This window comes from Aulonocara stuartgranti (assembly GCF_965226115.1).
Source record: "Aulonocara stuartgranti genome assembly, chromosome: 8".
Taxonomy (NCBI): domain Eukaryota; kingdom Metazoa; phylum Chordata; class Actinopteri; order Cichliformes; family Cichlidae; genus Aulonocara; species Aulonocara stuartgranti.
The window spans coordinates 13,511,047-13,537,262 of NC_138959.1; the positions used below are offsets into that span (position 1 = coordinate 13,511,047).

Below are 26,216 nucleotides of genomic sequence, written 5' to 3' on the forward strand. Positions count from 1 at the left end.
AAAATGAAGCAAACTAGGATAACACAGTGAATAGGAGTTTGTATATTTTATGAATGGGTACTGCAATATGCACAGGCTATATAAAGACTGTAGTATGTGGCATTGCTTTATGCCATTGTTTCTATACAAATACACATTAATAAAAAAAAGGATCATAAATGAGGAAAAATAAGAATAAAGAAGCAGGTAACAGATACAAGTGAGAGTCCTTAGAAAAAGGTCAGATGATTCTTACAAAACAGATGGCAATACAGTGATATAATCATCAGTGGTTTAATGATGTCCCAGCTTTGGGATCAGCTCTGAAAGGTGGGATCGTACCTTCCTTTCCGGATATTTCTGGAAGTGATGCAGGAAAAAGATAAACAGGGACAGCAATATTATCAACTTTGGTGTTCAAGGAGCAGTGTGATAAAAAAACAAACCACGCAGTGCAGAAAAACTGGCATTTACTTCAAATCTCACATCTTCATCTTTTGCTATCAACAAAGTAAACTCTACTGCCTGCCGGTGCAGGATCTGTCCGGGTAGATACAAGCTATAGTTATGAGATGAAGGCAAAAGATTATGACGAGCGCATCCGTTCCTCTGCATACTGCAGGCGTGCCACGGCAAAGCTAGCATGAGACAAGACAAAGCGGATAAAGCAGGCAGAAGAAAGACAATTGGGAGTCAAATCCAGCTGTGCACACTGAACTATGGAGAGACGTGCTTTCTAATAAGGGATTCTAATATGTGCACCAGTATGCCAGAGAAAACTTCAAAGAGCGCCTCACCAATGCAGCAAAGCACTCCTAACATCACTAAAGTGAGCTGTTGGTGCCATGCAGAGAGGAGGAGAGGGCTGCAGAGGTCTGAGCATACCCAAACACACCCATTGAATTGCTGAGGTCAGTCTGACATGGGAGCTTACAGCAGTTTCACTATCTTGGACAAATTTACCCGGGAGAATAGCAACTAACTGTTGATTAATAAACTGGGGTTTTTCTTGAATTAACTGTATTAAGTAGAAAAACATGCCCTCAACAAGTTCCTGTCCTCAAAAAGCTCAGCCAACAAGCCCAACCCTAATTTTGTTACTCTTCTTCAAATAGGAGTCAAATTCTAATCATCATCATCTCATGCCATGATGCAAGTTTCAGGGAAGATTTTATGTAAACAAAGCAAAACAAAACAAAACAGCAAGCTACTGAAATGCTTTCATTCGTGCCAAATCCCTCGACATACCCACAGATGGTGAACCATCTACTGCACATCCACCCGCTTTAAGAAGAAACCCACATGCTCTCTTGTGGTGAGTATGGATCAGGCTGCAAGCAGAGAAGCGTTCAGCAGCGAGCTGCAGGCAGGCATCTACGTTAGCTGACAGAAGGAACACGGCAGGCACACACAGACGGAGGCATGCCAGAGCTCTTACTTAAATCCCCAACCAGTTCCCCCCAGGATTATCGCCGCCAGCAGAATAGCCCCAGCAACCGAGCCTATGATGATATTGGTACCACTGGGACCTGTGGGAGCGAAGGAAGAGGCATATAGGCGTGCTGAGAACCAATAAGTCACTTTTTGGGTAGTTAATATACGCATTATGTACATATGGAAAATAAAATAGGCTTCATGTTCTGCACCACATACAGTCAGGTCCTTAACTATTTGGACAATTACACATTTTTTCCTCCTCTTGAAAATGAGGTGCTGCATAAAAATGGCTCCAATTTCCAAACAGTAAATCCAATAGTTTGCTAAAGTTGACAGTCGGCACTTCAATTAAATCTTGATGATTTAATTTAAATTAATCTGGTAGTGCACAGAGGTTATAAATTACAGAAAGGGTAAGGGTGTAGGTGTGTATGTATTTGATTTTCTGTTTTAAAACATTTTAGTTCATGTTCATAGATCAAAAATGAAACTTTAGAAAATCCTAGTACAACTCCAACCAAAGCTTAATTTTTCTGTTTGTTTATTTTTAAAAAATTAAATAAGTCTATTATTACTCCTCCAAGTTTTATTTTGAATTTTTTTTCTTTGTTCTGTCTCCTTTTTTGCAACCACATGTTGTTAAGCTCTGCTGGATTCACTGTAGCTGCAGTTTGTTGTTGAAGAGAAAACAAATGCACTAATTATTTATAAAAAAAAATTTAAATTAATTGTCGCATCTTTTCAATAAATTATTAAACAACTAAATATTATAAAAAGCACATCATTTTAAACAGCATGAAAGGTATGAACTTAAGATACGGACTTCAGATACGGACTTCAGATACGAAACCGACTTCTGCAAATGATTAGATGATCAAAAAGCAAATGAGCTCTGTTACTTTAGTGGAGCTGGCGGTGCGGAGTCTGTCTGATGAAAGGACTAAACTGCTCTGTGAGGTTACCTTTGTACTTCTCTGGGCCATCTGGCGAGGTGGGGGTTGGGATCGGGTCAAACACACTGCAGTCCTTCCCGGTGTAGTCTGGATCACAGATACACTTCACCTCGTTACTGCACGTCTGCAGGACACAGAGGACGAACATAGTCAAAGCTTTATAAATGAGATGACGTTCTAAAGTCCAAATTTGAAACAAAGGAAGCTCCGAGGTGGGACAGATGGCGGTTGTGGACTCACCCCGTGGTGGGAGCAGATACGCAAGGATGAGGATCCAGGGCAGGTGCTGAGGTTGAAGGTGGTAACGGGGAGGCAGCGACGCTCCAAACACATCATGTTCGGCCCACATGGTGTCCCATCTTCCACATAGCCCAGATCCAAGCCATCATCCAGCACTGCGTGACCACCCCTGTGGGTCAGACAGTTATGTCAAATCATGCTTACCTAATATAATAATGTCTTCATGTGCAATCTTTTCCAAAAGGCTAATTTTCTGAGTGCATTCATCCACTACGGACAAAGAACTAAAATTTTTAAAAAAAAAATAGATGAAGCTGATATTTTTTCATGCCGAGGTTTTGAATTTCATCAGGCTGCCTCACCTGCAGTCCAGGTATCTGCTCTGATGGTGGATGGTCAGGCTGGTGACCTTTCCCTGCAGCTCGCCAAATCTCGGTCTGTCTGTCAGATTGGTGCAAAGCAGCAAACCACACAGAACATCCCTGATGCAGGAAACCGAGAGAAGACGGAACAATAAAAGCTTAAAAATATTCCATATAATCTAATTATAGGTCACAGTTCTGTTGTTATACACAGAAAGTTATATTCACTGACTGTTTATTGCACGGCACCCATCCCTGGCCACTGGAGTGTGGACCACAGTTTCCTCTCTCTGTGCCCTCAGAGTTCAGCTTTTCATAGCAAAATCTGTCAGCTGAGTCTGGGAAAAGAGAACAAACTCGCATTTATTACAGTGAGTGTTACAATTAACTTATTAAGAAGATGTAAAAACACAGAGGTTATGGCCAAAGAAAAGCGTTAGCATGAATAGCTATTAAAGGGCAATAAAAAAATAAATCAAGAAATAAAGCTCATTATCAAATCCAAACCTACTGAAGCCCCACAGAGTCTTGCACTGGCTATCTCTGGTCTTGCAGCGACCTCCATAACAGCGACCCTGGCAGGGAAAAAGAGAGGAATTAAAGATGCAGAGCAGATAAGAGAGGGGGGGAAGAATGTGCTATTAAATATAACTGTAATTGAACTTTACTTGGCCATCTTCACACGTGTAGCCATCCAGTTTGTGGACATTATGGGGACACTGGAAGAGAAATAACATCATCTGCCTTTTTAGAGTCACTGTGGGTGTTAGATCTCTGAATTTCTCTGCAGGGTGCTCTTTTTCACCTGGCTCGAGTCTCCCGTGCAGGTCTCAGGAATGTCACAGTCATTCACAGCACTGCGGCACGTCACCCCTCTCAGCTCATACTGCAGCAGCAGAGGAGAACACAAATGTGAGACATGTGGAGGAATGGTGCACGGAAAATGAGATGGACACACAGTCAATCTGTGCTATCTAGTTAGCTCCTCCAAGTCCAAAGCTGGTCTACAGCTGTGAGCTCTGTCAGCCTCCCCACAGAAGTCGAGCTCCATTTAAATATTTAATTTTGCCTCAGTTATGGAGGAAATAACAGTCCTCTGTTAATGAACCAGCAACACTGGCTGCACCTCTACCAAGATTTTATATCAGTTTGCACCATCGTAGCATTTCCAATCAGCCTGACGGAAATGCAACCTTATATTCTCAGATAAGGTATCAGCACAGGGATCTTGGGGATGGAAAGAATTATGGTTTAATGCATTAAAACAGCTTACCTTACAATCCCTGCAGCAGAGCCCATTGCTGCACATGGCATTATGGGTAAGAGTGCACTTTTTGCAGCAGTTGGCTCCACTCAGGGTGCACTCCTGCAGGGAAAGAGTGTTTTCTTTTAGGTCCTCACATCCCAAACTCATAACTAATACCTACACTTACAATCTAACACAGTATAAAGACAAAACTAGTTAAACCATCGTTGAATTAATTAGTTTATGCTCACCACCAGTGATCCACAGTCGCATTCCTCTCCAAGCTCTACATACCCATTGCCACACTCTGATGGGTCTAGGAGCTACGTGGGAAACAGACGGTAAAAACACATTTCTAAAAGGCACAATGTGAATCCATTCAGTCTATAGCAAGAGATGAGAGTTTTTCTTATATTTCTATCCCTACAAAAGAGATTAATCTTGACCTTAAGAGCCTCTGATAGTAACTGACTATCTCTCACCTTTGTGGGCTTGTTGAAGAGGCAGCTGCCTCCACCCTGCTGGAGGAAACGCAGATACTCATCTATACTACAGCGAGAGAACTTCCTTGGCAGGTAGTAGCTGATTAACACAAGAAACAGAAAATATTTAGCAATTTATCAATTAACTGAAAAATCTGTTGAAAATCAAAAGACATCTGTTTTTGCTCAGAATTCTTACTAAATGTACAGAAAGCTTAATTTATTGTTACCCTGTATCCTCCATGATACAGCCCAGCCACGGATCTGGACACCTGCAGTCACCTGGAGAAAAGAAAAACAAGCCTGTGCTGAAACTGAGGATGTGCTTGTTATACCTGAAACAGTGAGATGATGCGTTTGCTCAGTGATAAATGTATAAGAATAAGCTCAGTGGGCAAATTAAATGAGTGCTGTTTATTAGATTTCTTATGGTGGTGGAGGGATGATGATTTGGGCTCGTTTTAAAGCCACAGGATCTGATTATCTTGCAGTCACTGAGTCTAACATGATCTCCTCTGTATGCCAAAGTATTCTAATCTCAAATGTGAGTCCTGTGCAAGGCTTTAGTTCAGCTCTACACTGAGTTTTACCAGCAGCTGTTCGCTCTTTGTTCCTTAGCATGCCGATGTTCTGACCAAGACTCTGAGACAATGTGATGGCCATAGGACCCACACTGCCAAACTGAAGAAACACACAATCAAACACGCTAATAATTATCCTCACAAATATCAATATTTAGAAGTTTAGTAGACAGTAGAGAGCACAAATGTCACCTCATTGATCCCTCCACCCCGAGTCAACGAGCAGATGCCCCCAATGTAGGCTGCCTCGCTGCGGCTGCTCATGAACGTCCTCCCACTGTGGCAAAGACAAGACTGTTAGGAGAGAAGGAGAGCAAGCCGGAGGAGGATGAGGACAAGAAAAGGAAGACTCACGAGAAGAGATGCACAGCATCAACGCGCTCCTTGATGCTCTCCTTCCTGTACTTCATGAAGTCACGCAGGGTGAGCAACGGGTCATCGCCGACAGCGACCCTGTTTTCAGACGACCAGGTTTCCATGGCTACCAGGACGATGCGAGTGTTGAGCTGCTCCTTGTAGATCTAAAAGAGATAATCAGCACGTGATTGTGCATCCTCACCTGGTATGTAATCAATCATTTAAGTGCCCAATTTCTGTGAACAGTTGCAGTAGACCCCTCTGAAAGGAAGAGGGTGCTGTGGGATAAGGCTGTGGACTAGTTCCTTCTTTATAATAGAGTACAACAGCTCAGTCTCAAAGAAAAATAGCTCGTCTTAGATGGTTCTGTCTATTCTTTTAATGACAGCTTCATGAAGCTGTGTAAATTAAATTTCCATATAAAATCTTTTGTCAAAGCTAAATTTGTCATGGTTTAGGTAGGAGGTCATTCAGTATTCATACATATTGGAGGAATATGCAAATCACTAATATTCCCAGTGCAGCTGGTTAAAGATGCTTCAGCTAGACCGTAACATGTAAACCATCTTTCACTCATCCTGGCAACGTTTCCAATGTAACCTTTTGCCGTCTACCTAAAAATCCCTGTCAGAGCTGGTTAACTCCAGATCAACCCTCCAGATAATTCCATCTGAAATCTTTGGATGCAATCTGTTACGCTTAAATGTGCTATATTAATTCATATTTATGAATAATAATGATTTAAATTGTGCAATATTGCATATAATGGAGACAGTTGTATCCATCTACTTCAGTGGTGAAGAAGGAAGGCAACAGCTGGTTGCCACAGAAACCGTCACTGTTCCCAGCCAGTGAAGGGTTTCACAAGCTGAGGACAAAAGCATGGAGTGATTTTTTTTTTGCTCTTCAATTGGCTGTTTTAGAGGATAATCATATGCAATCAGCTCCATTCCACACACAGCAGGAAAAAGGTTTTTATATAAATGATACAAAAGGCTCACAGTGAGTGCTCTGAGGTTTCTGACTGTAAAGGTTCATCGCTTTACTCCGTTCATAATAAACATCTCCAAAATAATTCATCCTCCACTATAAGCACCATTTGTCCTACTTAAAATCTAAACATGCAACATTTTCACTTCTGTTTGATGTGCAATACTCTGCAAAAGTCTTGGCTCAGCCCTCATTTCTTCATATTTTAACAGGAAAATGGGAAATAAATGGGCCATTTATTGAAACATGTGCAAATACACATGCAAAAATAGTATAAAAGGTAAAAATAAAGTTTGAGAGTGAATATGATTATCTTAACTCTTCAACACAGGCTGAACTCTACTAGTCAAGCTTTCCTGTGATTTCTTTAAGTAGCCTTCAGAAATATATCACCAGGCTCATTGAGGACAAAAAAAAAAAAAGCTCCTCTTTGGATGTTGGCTGCTTTTTGTTCTATTCTGTCAAAAAAATTCCCATATTGCTTAAATAATGTTGAGGCCCACTCTGTGGAGGCCAGTCCATGACTGATGGTGCTCCTTTGTTTGCTTTTTCTATCCAGGTATGCTTTTGCTGCACTGACAGTATGTTTGGGATCATTGTTATGCTAAGAATTTAGGCCACTGTCAATCAGAGTAAAAAAAAAAAAAAAAAAAAAGCTACAAATGGCTGTAGACACTCACTGTTGTAGCTCTCTCCACCTCCTCCGTACATACTGATCATATTTTTGGTTCAAATTAACAAGATTGAATTCATCCCATTTCTTAAAGACATGACTTCCACATACTGTGGCTACTTCTTTTGCCCTCCACTTTTCCATGCCAATCCCATTTTTCAGTTGGCAGCTCTTTGAGAATCACCTTGTTGGTGCAAAAATACTATTTTATGTCTGTCAAACTGATATTTTTGACACTTTTAATAGATTAAACTAAAGAAATTATAACAAATTATGTGCTTTAGCAACAGACTGCTAGTAACAACATGCCTAAAGACACCATTTAAGATACCTCTTTGGTTTTTTGCTAAGCTGTCATGTGTGTAGACACATCCCTTGATTAAGGTGCCATTTTTTATGCTTGAATGATTTATGGGTGTTAAACATTCCTCTCAAAAAGGTCAGATACATGAAAAAGAGTGAAAAAGCAGCCAATGTCCAAAGAAAACCTATTGCATTTGAGAAAAAGAAATAATAATGGACATGGCTTAAAAACAAAGTCACAGTAAAATGGCTTGTAGGACTTTCCCCAAATACAAAACGGCAGCTGTCCAACTCAGAAATGTTTCATCTGCCAGAAAAGCCTCTGAAATGTGGCAGCAGCCATAAAGAAAGCTTGAGAGCCCCTGATTCAATATGAGGGAAGCCATGCTTAAAGAGAAAACAATCAAAACATCAAGAACTCAAAAACATTTAAAAACTTACAGATTTTTTGTTACATTTATACCATCTACGCCTGTCCTTTAAGCACTGAACATCAAAGGTTTTATCTGCTGCAGGGCTTAAAACTATTCTTATTAAAAATATAAAAATAAACTCCTCACCAAATCTGCCATGTTCACCACCGATTTAGAAAAAATCTTCGTCTGCGTGGTCGACCGGCGTAACTGCACAAACTAAAAAGAGAAGACCATGTTACTGCAAGACTCACAATCAATTATTATCACTCCTGTTACTCAAACAAGGCAAAAGAGAACTTGTGGGAGCTGCCGGGTTCACAGATACCAGTTCATAATCGTTGACCACCATCAGCTCGATGTACTTGGTCTCAGTCTGGACGGTGCGTTGGCCTCGCCTCACCTGGAAGAGGGCAAAATAAAATCCACAGAGCCAGACGTTTGAGCGTGCTGTCACTTTAACCTTGATACAAGATAAACAGACAGAACACCACAACACACACACATCACAAAACCAGCAGGTGGAACTATTACTCACACTGCATGCGTGCACACATGCTGACACTGATGAAACTCTAGAGTGTGTCCTTGAAAAGGCAACACAACATGGAGATCATTCATTCATGAGCAGATTTTAGTTACTTGTGCCTGAAAAGATCGACTTCAGCGTGAGCATGATTGCTTTAGATGTTTGATAGAAAGAAAAAAAATGGCTCTGAAAAATAAATGTGCTCAGGTGGGTTTTCTTTGTTTTTTTAAATACTCAGACCTAAGTACAGCATGTTGAGCAAACAACTGTCATCACATTTAGATTCTAACTTTATTATAGTGTGATTAGTCCAGAGAGCACGAGACTGACTTATCTCAACTGAAACCAGCTTTGCACTCATGAAAGAGCCCATTGATCACAGGTAAAAATGGGGTTTGCTGCCACTGAAGGTCATTTTTTAATTTGTAGTACTTTGGATAATGTTGAAAGATGAAAAGTTACAGGCAAAAAAATCATTTTATTACAGTTGTTTTTAAGTCTGCTCTGAGTTAGCCTGAAGGATGCATACAGACATCTGTGCAAAGCCAAACATTCACCCTGTGAAGGTAAAATTAATGAGGAACCATAAAGGCTGTCGCCCAGACAGACATCTCTTCAACTTCACACCTTCACTTCTTTGTACGAGTCTACAAGTCAAAACAGAGTTCAAATTTATTCCAGAGGTGTTGCCTCAGAATTTCTCTCTCTTTTTTTTTCCTAGGACTGTTTTTAATCAGAATTAAAAATGAGTCATATCATCATCTGACTTATTTGTAAAATATTAATTTCTCCTCACTGATGATTCTCTGTTGGTGACTCTCTCAGCATTGCTGCTGCCAACATGATCCCAGCGGGCCAACTGTGTGTTTGGAGGTGTGTGTGCAGATGAAGAATCAGAGCTTGAAGGAAAACTGACTTGTCTTCTTGAGCGTCGAAGACCTTCTGTGAGTATCGGCTTTTCTTCGGTAGACCAGTTGACTTCATCGCTTAGCTCGCCATCCTCTTCGCTTTGCCTGCGTGACTGCATCTTAGCCTCTGTGCTGTTCATGGAGCATCCTGCAACACATAAGCAGACACCACTGAGAGGGAAAAGTGGCTGTTATCATTCCAGTGATGGATGCAACCATGTATTTTAGTCCAGTGATCTGCAGGAGAAATCAATATCAGAGCCCGTGGTAGGGAGAGCAGAAAAAAGGGGAGCGCATGAGCACAAATGGAGAGAGTTAGGGGTGAAGAGGCACAGAGGAACAGGAATGAGCGGGGAGGTGACTCCAGAGAGGAAGAGTAAGGGACAAATGGGCGAGGTGGAGAAGGAACGCAGCCAAATGAGACGTTTAGGAAGGACGTGGAGGACAGATGGACAACCTGAGGACTCTGAACGTGAAGGGAGTGAAGAAGCAGAACCAAACAGGGGCTTGCATTACAGAACATTTGACTGCATTAGATAACTGTCAAGGACAAAAGTGTCGTCTCCAAACAAGGAATAGCACCAGCCTTTGAGGTTTAGTAACAAACTGCGTCTCGTCAGGGTTTCATCAAAATAAGATCCAGATTTTTAAATGTATCTTTTTCCCCACCACTAACAGCTCCTCATAGTGAATTTCTCTATCATTAAACCAATGAGAGCTTATATGAATACTGACATTTGGAAATTACTGTACGAGAAAAAAAACGAGAGGACTTACCTGGACAGGGAGGTGGAAAAAGGTCAGTGTTAGGCATTCGAAACACAACGTGGTCATTTTTCTCCTGGAGGGCGACAGGAAAGAACACAGAGGGAGAGGAAGATGGAAACAATTTAATGAATGTCAATTTTTTTCTGTAGCTGAAATGCAGCAAGGGAAGCCAACAAAGAACAAAGAACCACACACAAGCAGCCAGTCTTTTTCTTGTTTTGTCTAGTTTACTTTTTTCACTAATCAGCAAAATCCTTATTTTAAAAGAAAAAAAAATATTATCGAGGGCTGAAAAACTGCCTGAATCTTCTTTGCAGAGCCAACTGGTCTCAAAAAAAGAGGAGACGTAGAAACAAAAGGTGCAAAAGTAAATGATGCTAAATCATTAAATGATTCTAAAAATCTGGAGAAATCTGTGGGGAAGTTTCCCACCCCACAATTAGTCCTGGATGCCTGTGATCTTCATACCCTCAACCAGCACTGCATTAAAAACAGATATGAGTCAGTTAAAGAAATCACTGCATGGGCTCAGGAACTCTTCCAGAAATAATTGTGAGCACAGTTCATTGTGCCATCCACAAATGCACAAATGCATATTAACACAGTCCTCAGGACTAAAGAGGAGCGGGACCTCTTTAGTTGTTATTAGTACTCAGTTCAAAAGCCTGCATCCCTGATGCTATAGGAGTGCATTAGTGCCTATGGATTTGGCAGCTTGTACACCTAAAAAGGTATATATAGGGTTTAGAGCAACATATGCTCCCATCCAAATGGCGTCTGTTTCAGTGAATGTCTTGCATATTTCAGCAAGACAATACTAAATCACATACTGCATCCATTAAAACAGCATGTCTTTTCAGTAGAAGGCCTAACTGCAGCCCAGACTGCTGAGCAGCTAGAATCCCATGTCAGGCAAATATTTGATCTCATTACTCTTCCAAAACTCCAGCAACTGCTCTCCTCAGTTCCCAGATGTTTATGGGATGCTGCACAGAAGTAAACATGTTCTTTTATGACCAGGGAGGAATTGAGCTTCAATCAGGTACTCAGAGGACCTGTGCTTATGTGTATATGTCACTCATCTTGGGATTTATGTGTCATAATTTTTAATGTTAAAAAAAAAAAAAGCAAAAAAAAAATAAATTCAAAGTGAACCAGCAGCCGGTAGAGATTTGGAATAAGTGGAAATCTAAGCCTTGAAAACCTGTACTGGGATTTGATCGACAGACGTGAAACTGCAGAAAGCATTCAGTTAATGGATCTTAATGCTGCTGAAGTATTAAATATAGTTTAGACAAACATATGCTTAAATCATAGGAAACATGAATGGACTTCTCATTGTGAACTTAAAGCTTCTGTGTGGAAAAAAAAAAAAAAGTAGAAAGTGCTGATGCATATTTAATCAATCACAGGGCTGTCATAATGGCAGCAACTCCACTGGACACAGTGGTACACTTGAGCTGGGGATAAATACTTTATGAAAATGACCCATTTGAGAGAGAGCTGAGGAGAGAGGAAGAGAGAGAGTGAGGGAGTTTGAAGATGAGCTGAGAGGCTATTGATTCATCTCTCCAGTCTATGTAATTGAGCTGTACTGCGATCACTGAGCCTTAATGGAAAAAATAAAAAAAAAGGCTCAGCCTCTTCCTCTCTAAACACTTTTATCCCACTCACATCAGTCACTCTGTTGAATCTCCATTTATTTTAAATGCAACTCTTTTAAGATCAAAATCTGAATATTTGTAAAGGGCCAAACTTTCTTTTTGTCAACTTTTCCTTCGCTCACCTGCCTCCAGCAGATAATCTGCTTCTTTTCAGACACTGGAAATGTTTCCGTGGTGGTGGATTGTGTGTATATTCAACACTTTCCACTCAGAAACTCAGAGATAGAGTAACACTGACGGTAAGTTATGGAGAGCGGAGATACTGTGAGAAAGTGAGACCTGACAAAGCAGCTCCCAAACATGATTCAAAGTCCTCTACTGAAAGAGAGTCTATTACATGTGGCCTGCTTAAATAAATATATAAATAAAAGTGAAAGAAAAAATATGAACGCATTGTCTTTTCACATCTTTTCATGGCGTCGCCGGAAGTTACTTACCGCTCCAGTGCCAAGAGGTTCGATCCCGTAAGAGAAGTTCCCGTCAGAAAACATCCCCCTAAATAAAACAAAACGATCATGTATGATAATTGCTTCACCACTTCTTTTCTAAAATGTGTTTCTATTTATCAGAAAACAAATAGAAAGGTGGATCGGAGGAAGGTGAGACTTATTTTATTTTAAACATAAATGACCCTTCAGTCTTTAATCTTGGTTCAATAATGTTGAGCTCCAGGCTCTGGGGAAGCAAATCCATAATTGCTAATGTTCTACTGTAGATCTATGTTTTTATTTGTGGTATTGCATTGTGGATAAAAATCCAATCACACTTTTCTGCTTTCATAATTAGTTAAAATTATGAAAGCAGAAATGATGAAGCCTCCAAAACCCCAGCAGAGCCTCTACCGTGTTTTATAGATGGCTGTAGAACAATGTTCCCTCTAATTTTTCATGTGTCTGAGCAAACACACAAACTCCCTGAGCAGACACTTGGACCACTGTGAGCAACAGCAGACGTGTGCACTGTGGTCACGCCAGCATCGAATCCATCCAAGTTACATGGTTTATTAAAATAATCAAATTACAGCATTTACATTTATGTTAGACTACTTTTAATTAACTGCTTTAGCCCACTTACAATGAAAATGTAAAAAAAAAAAAAAAAATCTTGTTCATGACCTGTGTAGTATGTTAACACTACATAACTCAAACTCCAATTCAGCAGTCGCCTCATTGTTCTGACACACACAAAACTATTGACTACACTACACACTAACTACACAAGATTTGCGCAAATCTCTCACATCTCAAAACACGCCGTCATTCCTACAATTTCCCCCTTCCTAAACAATAAATGCCATGTTGCCATACCATTTTTTGATTGGTCGACATGGTACATTTTTCGACCAATAGGAAAGGGTGGGGGTTTTTTGGTTTTGTCTTTGCTCACAGGCTTTCGAGCGTTTTCCTTATAAAACGCCGTTTTTACCGTTTCTTCCTGCAGTAAATATGAACAACGATCGTATTCAGGAAGAAAACCAAACATTGCATATATTTATATCATAACTCTGGTTTTACGTGACCTATCAACACAATTTAAAAACTGGTATAAAGTCCACTCTTTTTCCGTCAATTGTTCCGTTTTTCCTGCTCACACCTCCAGTGGTTGTACACGTTGTCATTAACGTGGCTTCACTCTTTTTTAATTTGCATTTATCACTCAATAAGATTAGTTTCCACTGATTTTCAGGGCGTTTCGTGCATAATTTGGCATAGAAAGTCTGGCTCATTCGAAGCAAATATAAAGAAATGTGGCTCAAGACTTTTGCACAGTATACTGGTGTGTGTGCAATTGGGTTTGATTTTAAACAATTAAAATCATTGCTTGGGTTCTCATTTGTTGTAGTGACTTAATCTGAAATGTAGCCCCACAGCGTTGGACTCACTGCAGGCCGTGGCAGGTTGACAAAGCAGCCCAGGACCCCGGCACTCCTCGTATTCGCCCGTGGTAGAAGCAGTGCTCCCCTCCCTGAAACCAAACAAGAGGTAATAGTGAGACACTGATACTGTCATCATCCAGTAACATGTACATGTCAAATTTCAGAAAATGAAGCCAACACCGTCTGCGAAGCCCTCGATGCCACTGATCTTTTGGCCCATATATACATAGGTAGGTATTTTCTGTCAGCGTGAGGCCTATGATCAACCAGGAGGGTTGTCTGAAGGAGATCAGTGACTACTGTATGATTTGGTGTCTGGGGAAACCTACACCTGCTGCAGCTGCTACAGCTGAGTAGAGTTTCAGCAAGGGAAAGGAAGTGTGCATAACAGAGTGTGAGTGGGTATGCATCAGAATTTCCTAATTCACTGGAAGATAGCGTCAACTACAGCTATCTGAAGCACAAAATTCATTAAAGTCAAGGTTGAACCCATTTAAGTTGAAAATGAACAGGTGTTTTATAAGGAACTGCTCAAGTCCATCAGCTGGGAAGTACACAGGATCTCAAACTGTACCCATCACTCACACAGACACCTGACATGGGCATATTAGACAGACACAACGTCAATGATGTATTAGTTCACATGCCTCTTGATCCATTACATTTCACAGGTTACTGTAATGTGTAAAATACAGAAAGAAAGTGATATGCTTTTCTGTCTTTTTGTGGCTGTAATGTACAAATTAATGAGAATTAAAATCCACCAAGAAGACTTAAGACTTACAAGCGATCCTATCCAGAACAAATGAATCTTGTTGATCACCAAATGATGAACTCCTTCCGTTCAGGAGTATCATGACTTAGCACTTTGCTAATGGTAAATGGACTCAAAGCACTTCCTACTACAAGTCTTATTCACACTAAGCACACATATATTCATACAGTGTTTAAATAAATGCTTAAGCAGTTTAGCTCAAATTCACATGCACACTCTCTGATGGATGCATCAGGGGCAACTCGGGGTTCAGTATCCTGCTCAAGGATAGTTTAACACATAGACCGGAGGAGCTGGGGATCAATTCGCTGACCTTCCGATTGTCAAACAACCCGCTGCACCACCTGAGCCACAGCTGCCATGAATATGGAAGTTAATATTGTTCAGTACATCAGGCACAAGTCTTAATAAAGGTTACACCGTGAAAACATGCTTTTAGTACTGATGGTTTAAGTTTTAAGTTGACTTTGTGCTAAGCTAGCCGTTATGCTAGTTGTTTGAGACAACTATGAAAAGTATTTTTTCCCTTTTTGGCTCCGTATAAATGTCAGTGATTGCAGATGTCCTGGACATGTGCTGTGGTTGTGAGCAGAGCAGCCCCACCAACCGTTCTGTTTGCAAGCAGCATACAATGAGAAGAAAGTTTAAAGGAAGGGACAGTAGCAGGGTATGCAGCAGAGGGTATTTTAATGAGGAGAAAAGCGGTCACTTCATGGAGCTGCTTTGAAATGCAACTCTGGAAAGAGAATTAATGAACTTGTCATTTTAAATCATGTGTATACATTTTTTTTCTGCTAAAAATAATTATAAAAAAGCTATTTTGAATTGACCCTAAAAATCACAAGAACCTTTTTACCCCATTGTAAAGAATGCAATGATTTAATAAACTGAAGATAATAATGTCTCTAATTTCTTAATGCATGTTCATAAAATTAGAGACTTCAAATTTGGAGCTTGCAAGAGAGATGGAAAAAAAGGTTATATTAACACAACAGAAGCAGAGATATCTGATTTTCAGTCACTGGATCCTACATATTCAAACATGCAACTTTAAAGTGTTTCTCCAGACAGTCTGCCTGATAGACCTATACATTACACACCATCTATCAGTCAGCTGACACCACTTAATTTTGTTGATTCATCTGGAAAAATCCCCCCCAAAACTACAGACAGAATCTACAAGAGCTACAAAATAAAAAAGGTTCTAAAGGCCGATGAACTGCTTGTATGCCCCTCTAATAAAGGATAAAATTAGCTCTGATAATGAGTGACTGTCTCAATCCATAGCCAAGTTGGCAGAACCACTGGAAGGAGCAACCTGTACACCTCACTGCCAGGTAACTCCACCTGATTATTCATAATCGCCTAAAAGGATCCAACTGAACGATCATGTTTTGGACGTAGTGTTTGTAATCTGCGTCTCGCAGTACAGGAACGATCAGATTACGACAATCTGAGAGGAGACTGGCTACTGTCAGTCAAGTGACACGAGCATGGTTTTAAATGTGCGAGCTCAAAAAAGTTGAAGGAACAAAGAATTTCACAAATAATAATCATGCATGCTTTAACAGAGACAATGGAAATTAAAGTTAGGTGTTTTGTTTGCAAATACCTGGAACTCAGGTGTGCGTGTGTGCGCGCGTATGCATGCATGTGACTGCGAGAGAGTCAGTTTCAGGTGTTTGTAATGAACCCCAATAAGTCATGTCTGCTACCCGATCCTGTTGTCATCCAGCACGGCCGACAGATCAAAAAGAAAAAGGGGCAACTTGGAGCTGCTGTTCTTCATGCTTGGCCGACCTTTATCTGAGCTCCAGCTCAAAGCTGAAAGCTCACAGAGAGATCCTGTCATGTCTAAGTTATCTCTCAGACACATGACATCCTTGTTACTTTTCAAAGACAAAGGGCATGTGTAATGTATTTTAACTGACACCGAGTATTACTTTCACTGCAAGGTCATTTCAACTGATCTTCTCGAAGGTGGATTAAATCTTCACAGGTACATCTGCACACACAGTCGGGCTACTGTTGATGACAAATTAATGATCAGTCTGGTTGTCTGTCAGCTACAAAATCATCATTCAGTCCAAAGTCAGTCACACGTGTCTCTTTTATCCCTCGCCACACATGAGCTTTATATGAGGCTCGCTCTCTTGGAGCAGAATGCTGTCTGGCATTTTATTCTGATTCAATTAAACCAAAGAAGGAATGGAAATTGCTAACTCTTAAAGGCCAACAGTTACGTGTGATTAAACTAAGATGAGGTCTCCATGTAAAAAGTTGTAATCTCATAGTGTTCTGACCAGATTTATTCAAGGCTTCAGAAAAGACATTAGCTTAGAAAAGTTCTGCATCAACGTAACTAAACTATCTCGGCGTTGTCTTCACGAAACCATAGAAACACTATATATAAATAAAATTTAAAGGAAAGAACATGTCTAGGGTGGGTCCACAAGGTTAGCCATTTTATTATACTGCATGAAATGTTCCTCCCACAGTCCAAATACATGCATTTAATAGGGTATGGTCAGCTGGTGATTCTACATTGCTGGGACTCTTATTCAGATTGAGTTCAGGTTATTGATGCAGCCCTCCACAACAGTCACAGTTTCTCATGCAGATCACTACAACCGCCCCATGAAAGACTGGGACTGCACCAATAAGCTTAAAAAAGGCAAATAATTAATTTTAATATTGAGCGAAAGTGAATCCAGGTTATTAGAGAGGGATTTCACAACAGCCACAGTTTCTCATGTGGCCTGCTGGGAAAAATTACGGCCTAACTCCTCCCCTATTTACAACACCATAAAAAAATCAGTCAGTCAATCATTTTCATTCGACAGCCAACAGCACGAAGAGGCCAAATAATGCTGTAGCATGGGCATGTACTAAGCGCAACTTGGGCGTTTCACTCACATGTAAACATCATGGTAGTGCTAAAAGGAAACATGAGAAATGCCGACTTCACTGGCAATAATAAGCTAATAAGGAACAGCAGCTTGCTATATAGATTTATATCCAAAATTAAGGCTGTGAAAATCAACATTAAACTTTTACACTGATATATAATTTCAGAGATCAGCTCAAAGCTAACAACAATAAATTAAACAGTGCTTCCTTCCAGACATTAGAGTAAGTCCCAGTATTTTTATGAAGCTTATTTACATGCGGCATCAGTTCTAGTCTGTCGAGGACTAAAAGAACATTCATCATTCATACCGAATAGTGAAGCAACTCACAGCACTTAGCAAGTTAATAAATAAATAAAAGGTAGGATTACGAGACTAAATGGAGGAAATCAAATTGCCTGACACAGCAGGCACACACTGACTGTCAGGGACTGAGGATGCTTTTCAGAGTTGCACTTCACGTGATGTCCACTCACTCTTCCATTTAAACCACACTGAAATTTTATTAGTGCTGGAAGGACAGCGACAAGTGAACTATGACGTTAAAACCGAGAAATTGTATGAATGAAAAAGGAAAAGAAAAAAAACAAAACTGTTTGCACTCACAAATTGAGACAGTTATGTCCTGCAGAAACAACCGTACTGAACTTGACATAATCAGCTGTAACAGAATTAGAAAAGCTGGAGTGCTTGATGTCTGGACTCAGCATTGTTCAGAGTCTGAGAGCAGTGGGTGGGTGGCGGGGTATGAAATAATAGGTACTAATGTAAAGTGAAAAAGAGGACTGGAAAGAACAAAAGCATTACGTTTTAGAGTATTTAAAATCATGAGGAAAAACAATTTCCTCCAGATACGTTAAGCATCTGGTGCTGGCAAGAAGAGACAATTTTACAGTATTAGGAGAAACATTAACCGACTTAAGAAGAAGGAATGCAAATCAATCTAAAAGACTCCCCATTTCTCCCTGTGTTTCAGAGAAGCTAATTCATCAGTCTTCAGGGTTCATTTCACATGCAGTGTTGCTAGCTGATAGTCTGTCGTAGCCCGTTGTGCATTAATCAGTCTGGCAATTATATCACCATTTTATTACGACAATTAGAGTAAAACAGCACATAGAGTGAAGTTAAATGAAATTTCCCATTGACAACCCATTTGTTTTCAGGTGAACACACTAACCCAGCACAAGGAAAAAAACCCTTTAGTAATGGTTGATAATAAGTTTTATTTAAAAAAAAAAAAAAAAAAATCTGCTGGCAATGTTAGAACTCAAAAACGCAGCTCATGTCAATTCCAACCATCGTTATTCATAATTTAATTTCTCTGTTAGCTGTGTGTCACTGAGATTACATCTGAATGAGACAGTCACCAGCTCAGCAGAATAACCAGGATCCACAGGGGCCAATGAGAAAAAGGTGACACACAAAGACAGGCAATTTACTGGCTTCCCTGTAAAACTAAATAAATCAGTATAGAGCAGATGGAAAGGGGAGGGGCCTGCATGAACGTTCTTAGTGCTGCTTGGAGGCAAAAAAATGAAGCAGTTAAGACATAGAAATCTAGTGACTAAATTAATCTGACAAAAGTACTAATTAAATTAACATTTTAGATGTTTTTTTAACATTTCATAACATTTATTGACTACAGACCAGACGACTACTACTACTACTAATAATAATAATCCCGCCTTATGTATTATAATTTATAAAGGGTACCAAAAAAAAAAATGGTGGAGCCGCTGGTCAAAATAAGAAAAAAAAAACAAAACAAAAAACAAATACATTTTTTACCATATTCATAACTCTTTTATGGGCTTTTCAATAACAATAAATGGCATTAAACCTGTTTTTAATCTAAGTGTATTTCTAGATTAAATTCTAATGTGATTATTTTACGGTGTTCCCCAGGGATCTATTACCGGGCCACTATTAATCAAATTAGTGCAGTAATTATTCAACTCCATTTCTCTCATTCCGTGCTCAAATTGGATTATTATTATAAGAATTGTAATTTTAACATAGTTGGTAGGAAAAAAAAAAAAGTGTAAACATGTAAGGTCTGTCAGACTTTGTATCTTTGGGGTCAGCAACATTACCAAAACTCAATTATTAATATTATTATTTTTAATAAAGTCAAAATCAAAATTATAAATTGAATCTTTAAAAAAAACCCAAAACACTTAGAGTATGACATAAATTTATTTATGGAATACTGAGTCATTTAAAAAGTGATAAATGACATCAAACTAAGAGAGACATTGGTCTGGCTGTGTGGTTAATTTAATGATCTTACTTCATTTTGATTAGTGAATAGTGTTTCATATTGAGACCATTGATAAATCTTTATGCCTCCTTCCTGCACTATTTAATTATTTGGCCTTTTTATTTCTTTGATTTTAACCCGTTGAAATAATCTTCAAATGTAATGTCTGTGCCCGGATTATCCAAAGGTCATGGCAGAAGGTGGCTGTAAAATCTGATTTAATCCTTTCTGGAAATGCAAATGATTTGAATTCCCCTCATGACACAAAGTAGGCCCACACTGGTACTGCTGCTGTCTGCTGGTTTCCATGGCAACCGTCTACCAATTGGTCAGGTGGTTCTTTGGCAGAGAGGATACAGACAGAGAGACACCGTCTCGCAGAGGCTGTCGAGAGTCAAGCTGTCTGCCCGTCTTGGATTTATTAAAGGCCATTTTGCTCAAATTTATAATTCATGACAGAGAGGGCCATGTCAACAATCTAACCATCAGGGCTCATGCAGCTGTAGCCAGAAAGGTGTTTTTGGACACCTTTCCACAGGTCCAGGATAACGTGTGGACCTGATAAGCTGAAGAGTTGTTATGGAACAACACATCTGGGCTAGCACATATTTTGCAGTCATTTACACTTATTTCTAGACGTTCAAACACATGCTTTTTAGGCATTTCTGGACTGGACAAAAAAAAAATAACGTTGTGTCACTCAATTACTGATTCTGCTTGGTTTAATTCAGGTGGAATACTCAAAACTGGGATGGAGAACCATAATGTTTCTACAAACAGCCACAAAAATCATTTTCAGCCTCAATTGTTTGATGTGAGAGCGTTTACTGTCAAAGCCATTGTCAGCAGGATGTTAGTTTGCTAGGTTGCAGGAGGTTGAAGTCAATCCCAGCTGACACTGGGCAGTCAGTCACATGGCCGACACAAAGACAGAAAAGAGTCATGCTCACATTCACACCTAGTACCAATTTGGAGCCATCAAAAAACCCAACCTCCAACTCCTTGGACTGTTTTTTTTTTTTTTAAATTTCAGGGCAGGTGTAACTACGATTATTATTAATTATGAACACATTTGCCACGGTGTTAAAACTGTTTCTGTAAACCTACCATATTCTGTGACAGCTGGCCATCTTCCTCAAAGTGACGCTCGACATAGTCTGTAGACAGCAGATTGCTGGAGTGTACAGATTGAGAAATATTAGGAGCAAAAACAACAAAAAGTGCTTAGAAATGCTTAAAAAAAAGGACCTAGTACTGAAGTAATTCTTTTACAAGGGTTTCGATTTTTGCTTACTGGTCCTTTCATAGAAATAAATAAAATCAGTGTCACAATAAGTATTAAAAGAGGTGTGATGTGACTTGTTGTGACTTAAACCTCACTACAATATTAGGACACTTTACTTCAGTGTATTGCTTGACTAGGTCTGAATATGGCTACACCATCTGTTATTTATCAATGTTTAGCCAGCACCCACTTCGTGTAATATGATGTGTGAGTCTGAACATAGTTATGTCAGTAATTGCAGTGAACCACTTAAAGTGATGTTTAATGGACCTGAGGTAAGCTTTGCAGGTGTGCGGTGACTTACTGGTTGAGCTCCAGGTCGAGTATGAAGGCTGTACCAAAGGCTTTTACCAAGAAGCTGCTCTGGGCCAAATGGATGGGCTAAAAGAGAGTGAGGGAAGGGGAAGGAGGAAGGAGTGAACACCAAAGAAGACATAAATACTGTAAAGAAAATGACGGCTGCAGTTAATAACTGAATTTAAAATCATTTCTCATTTATGGTGCCTTAAAGAGAAACAGTCTGGAACACTGCAAACATTTGATCTTAATTTCATCACTCTCAACATACATACATAATACTCTGTACACAATTTGTGCTGCCCTGTAACCAAAACAGAACAAACCCAAATGCAATGTTGCTAAGATCTTAAAGATCTAATTGCTCTCATAAACATAATTCTGCTCGTTCAGGAGAGCCTCTCGAGTCACAAATGTACTCCTTTGGATGAGGGAACGTTCTCAACACCGCAGAGCGGTGGCAGCATCTGAGCCAGTGTAGCACATGTGCACATTATTCTACCCAATTAGGAGAATTGGATGAATATTGGATCTGATCCAACCAACTAATTAGCTGACCTCTACATTTGCTGATCTTTTAGTAACGTGTGCTGATGTCAAATTTAGTGTGCAGTATGGGCATTTTTCTTCTTTTTAACTTTAAAAATATGGTCAAAATCTAACGCAGACACTTTTTGCTGTTTCACAAATTCACCTCGGAGGGTTTTACATTTCAAACGAAAGATGATACCTTATAGACCCTGGATAGAGACTAAAACTTGCTTACAATAAAAGGATTATCCTTATAAGTAGAGCGGATATGCAGCAGAAGCTATAGGTGGCAGAGGAAATATAAGCAGCAAAATAACAATACGAATATCCTTTTTTACGAATGTTTTCCCAGAGGAGACATCTTATCCACCCAGCGGCGTTTGGATAAAATTCTGTGCTGAGGGCTCACTGTCTCCGTCTAACCTTGCTCCAAGGTGAGCCCAATCCATATTAAAAGAGAGTTCTGTAGTAGCTCCCGTCAGTGCTCACTGGCCAGCAGCAAGGCAGGTCTCATTAGTAATACCCTGCACTCTCAGCAAACCACTTAGTATCAATCTAAACCTCCACTGGGTCCATATACCATACAATAAAAGACCACAACGGGGCTTGTGAGCAGCAATACAAATGCTCCATTAGCACTCTCACTATTATATTTTTCTTATTTAAATTTTGATCATAATTCAGGCCACACTACAGTTTAGTTTCACACGTTACATTGTTGTCCACAGATACAAATGGACCCACAGTTTTTTAAAACTCAGTACTTGCACCAGACTATACAGTCACACTAAAAAGGTTTTACGTACAAGGGAATAACAAAAAAAAACAAAACTAAAATAACTTAGCAGGTCTAAAAATTCAGTAACTACAACCTCAGATGAACTGAGAAAAACAAAACAAAAAACATAACATTAGACTAGAGTGGAGACGTTTGGCCGTAATGCACAAAAACCAAACACAGCATATCAACACTAACACCACATACCACAAGCACAGTGGTGGAGGGGTGATGATTTGAGCTTGGACATGAGGCAATGAGTCGACCGTGAACTCCTCCGTATACCAAAATATTCTGGAGTCAAATATAAGGCCATCGGTCTGGCAGCTAAAACTTGACTGAAATTGCATCAAATGACAATGACCCCAAGCACAGCAACAAATCTACAATAGAATGGTGAAAGAGATCAACACTGAAGGTGTTACAGAGATCCAGACCTCAAGCATGACCTTAGGAAAGCCGTGCATAAATGAATGCCTGAACTTCAATGGACTGACCTACCATTGTAAAGTTAGGTCAGTTAAGTTATTGCATCTAAAGGTGATTCTACAGCAACTGAATCCTGGGGTGCACCTGGTCTTTCCACACACTGCTTCTCCATTTTGGCTTAGTGTTTCTAAACTGGTTTTATTATGTCCTCATACGCAAAACCTTAGAACTGAGAATGACTGTGTGTACTGTTACTTAAAGTGGAGCTTTACTCATTAAAAATATTCTCATACTTTCACTGGATATGAGCACTGGATTTCATAGCTATGACTCACAGATCAAATAAGAGTTTTTCATTAGGAAGGCCCACATTGTCCAAAGTCAAACTCAGAGCATCAGGTCACAAGTGCGATCAGCACTTTTAAGACTTATTTTTGGCTTTTATTGGCAGCACAATAGCAGACAGGGAAGCAGAGGAAATAACATACAGCAATTGTAGCTACATTTTGTACCCACAATTGAAAACCGCCCTATTGTAAGTTTTAAACCGGCCACTTGATCTGAACGCCAGCATTAACGTTTTTCTAAACTGGGAGAAATCCCAGACTAAAATCTTTTTTCCAGTTCGTAATTACAAATTTAAAGCTGGGGACAGTTTTACAGCAACATTAAGGGGAGTCTGCAAAGCTTTTCCTTGTTTTTGGTTTTTTTATGCTGTGTATATACTTCAAATACTCACGTCAATGTGTGTACAGGTAAGAGACTAAAGGTCAGACTTCACACGGGTCTAAACATAGCAGCCCCGTCCACCTGGTGTTCAAACCTTCTATTTGAGAAGGGCAACCAGCTCAAAGTGTGGAGCTACACCTGCACGATTCAGACAGTTGATGAACTAAAGGGATGCACAGCTGCCTGGTATAAGTTAAATAAAGATTATTTTGAACTGAGAATCATGCAAAGCTACTTTGGTAGAGCCCAAGACTGAAAATATGAAGCTGGATACAGGAATAATAGGCCCACTTTAAATCCTTACGATGCATAATCACAAAAAACAATCACTGTGCAGCGATCGGCAGCTAGCACAGTGTAAAGTAAGCCTGCTGATTGCATCTCATATCTAAATTCAAGTCTAAGGGCACCTCTGGTATCAGCAGAAAGAGATCACGAGACAACACGCTGACCACAAGGGGCACATCAAGGTCAAACCCATGTCATATCCACTGACCTGACAGCCGCTGACTGACAGCGTTTACAGCAAAGGCAACAAAAGAGGACAGGTAGAGGTGTGAAATATCATCTGATGAGGCCGAAAGGAGCAAAAGGCTGAAGTTGAGGGGGTGGGATGTGTTTTATCTGCCTTTTTAATGCCCTGGTGTGTGTGTGGGGGGTGGGGGTGTTAAAGAATGGTGTAAATGTGACAGACAGATGACTTCAGGAGAGAAGGCATAGAGGGAAAAACAAGCTTGACAGAGAGCAGATTTATTACACAGTTTCCATCTTTTCTCTGTAGCAAATAGCAAAGGTTGGTTTACACTGTCAGTGTCCAGCTTTATGCACAGTAAACTAATCTGAAATTAATACAGCCTGGTTACATATCATGAAGATGACCCACATCAGCAAAACTATAACTAAAAATGTGAAAATTTTAATTTCAGTCTGCTAAGAGCAGTTAACAGACACGCTTTCTACTCTACATTTTTAAGATTTTCTGCATCATTGATGAAACTGTTCCTGCTGGATGTTTGACTAAAGGCAGTGTTAGAAAACATCTTGGTTGGGGGGGGGGTCTACAAGGTCTACTCTTGATGTCTTTCTTGTCTTAATCTGATCTCAATGTGGGGAAAATGTAGAAACTAATATTTATGGAAATCTAATGACGATAAATGACGTGTTCAGTTCTGATGGTTTGGACAACAGGTGTAAAAACAACAACAAAAAAGGCGGTAACAAAAGCAGGCAAAGCTCACCTGCTCACCGGCTGGGTGGTTCTTGACCCGGGTGTCCAGTCGGCTGTGCAGGAGCTCTTCCTCAGTGTGGATCTGCTGCAGGAGTCGCTTGGGCTGAACGACCTCCTCCGCGGGCGGCAGCCTTCCCTCCGGACTCCCCCATTCTCTCAGAGCTGCAGAGGACACGCACACAGGTGGGGCGAAAAGGTCATTTATAAGTTTTACTTACCAGAATCAACAACTGGCCGTGAGCTTCTTGATGTCCCTACTTATTTATTACATCGCGAGTATTTGGCTCTGTGTTTGAAGCGTGGGAACCTCTTACCTGTCTCGGCGTACCGTGCGTACACTGTAGCGAACAGCAGGCATCTCACCGCGAGCATGATGCTCACATAGTCCCAGTGATTTCTTCCGTGCAGCGCCGTTAAATGAACCGACACCAGCCGTGAGCGGAGCTGTAGCAGGACTCTTGTTGTTGTTGTTGACAGTGAAAACAAACACAGCAGCTTGGTGCCTTCACGTTGTACGCCCGCATTTCTCACTCCCTGTCCGCCTGCGGCGCTTACAAACACCTTGAAGGGGCTCCTCCTCCTCTAGGCTGGGGTAACATGGTGTTTGTGTGTCCGTGTTGCCCTGAGCTGCTTGGCTTCACACACCTGTCTGCCGGCCTCGTTACTGAGTGAGGCTGCGCGAGGAAACAAGCGGCACGTGGGGCGTGACGGGACCACCCACACACTAATGGATCCAGCACTCGGGCCCGGGAGCCCGAAGGGAAACACCTGATATCACCGTCAAGATTCAGGCATTATTTTAAGGACTTCAAATGCATGCCATCCATCTAATGCACTTCAAACAGTGGTTTATTATTTATAATGCAGATGAGCTAAGTGTATTTTCTTTGCCCTGTCGATTAGAATAATAAATACATTTTCTTATAATTAATATTGAATTAAAGCCATTATCCCGAAAGAATTATGTAAATGAATATATTTGAATTATATATACGCAATAATATGATTCACTTATCGGTTGGGTGAAAACTGGGCAGTTAGTATTAATGAAAACTGGGATGAGGAGAACATATCAAATACTGTTCATATCAGCTGGTCTGATGAGCCAAACGGGACACATCGACTTGCTGCTGCCCTTGCTTCATCCATCACTTATTTAAGTTTGACATACAGTCAGCATTTATAAAGTCTTCACCACACATGGGAAAAAAAAGAAGCTTTTTAAAGCACACAG

At 40.2% G+C, this 26,216-nt stretch overlaps 1 protein-coding gene across 2 annotated transcripts; it reads right to left on the reverse strand.

The window, feature by feature from the left end:
* Positions 1-31: 31 nt before the first annotated feature.
* On the reverse strand, positions 32-25,709 carry adam11 (ADAM metallopeptidase domain 11). Of its 2 annotated transcripts, XM_082542979.1 has the most exons (26): positions 25,297-25,709; positions 24,993-25,144; positions 21,295-21,371; positions 20,813-20,879; positions 13,768-13,850; positions 12,323-12,380; positions 10,231-10,294; positions 9,462-9,601; positions 8,345-8,419; positions 8,164-8,235; positions 5,635-5,801; positions 5,473-5,557; positions 5,290-5,380; positions 4,930-4,981; positions 4,700-4,799; positions 4,469-4,540; positions 4,245-4,337; positions 3,777-3,857; positions 3,640-3,690; positions 3,483-3,546; positions 3,204-3,309; positions 2,972-3,091; positions 2,610-2,778; positions 2,379-2,493; positions 1,418-1,508; positions 32-339 (listed from the first exon to the last, which is right to left on the reverse strand). In XM_082542979.1, the coding sequence occupies exons 1-26, from the start codon at positions 25,352-25,354 to the stop codon at positions 297-299; spliced, it is 2,346 nt and encodes a 781-aa protein (XP_082399105.1). In that variant the 5' UTR covers positions 25,355-25,709; the 3' UTR covers positions 32-296. The 2 variants fall into 2 exon arrangements, with proteins under 2 accessions (XP_082399105.1, XP_082399106.1); XM_082542980.1 differs by lacking the exon at positions 1,418-1,508.
* Positions 25,710-26,216: the final 507 nt, after the last annotated feature.

What these genes read in the sequence shown, in the direction of transcription:
- adam11 (XM_082542979.1), bottom strand. Translation starts at nt 25,354, where the DNA reads ATGCTCGCGGTGAGATGCCTGCTGTTCGCTACAGTGTACGCACGGTAC. An exon ending in GATGCTGTGCATCTCTTCTC is followed by an intron (nt 5,558 to 5,634) that starts GTGAGTCTTCCT and finishes TCTTTGCCACAG; the next exon opens with TGGGAGGACGTTCATGAGCA. An exon ending in TGGCCCAGAGAAGTACAAAG is followed by an intron (nt 1,509 to 2,378) that starts GTAACCTCACAG and finishes TCGCTCCCACAG; the next exon opens with GTCCCAGTGGTACCAATATC.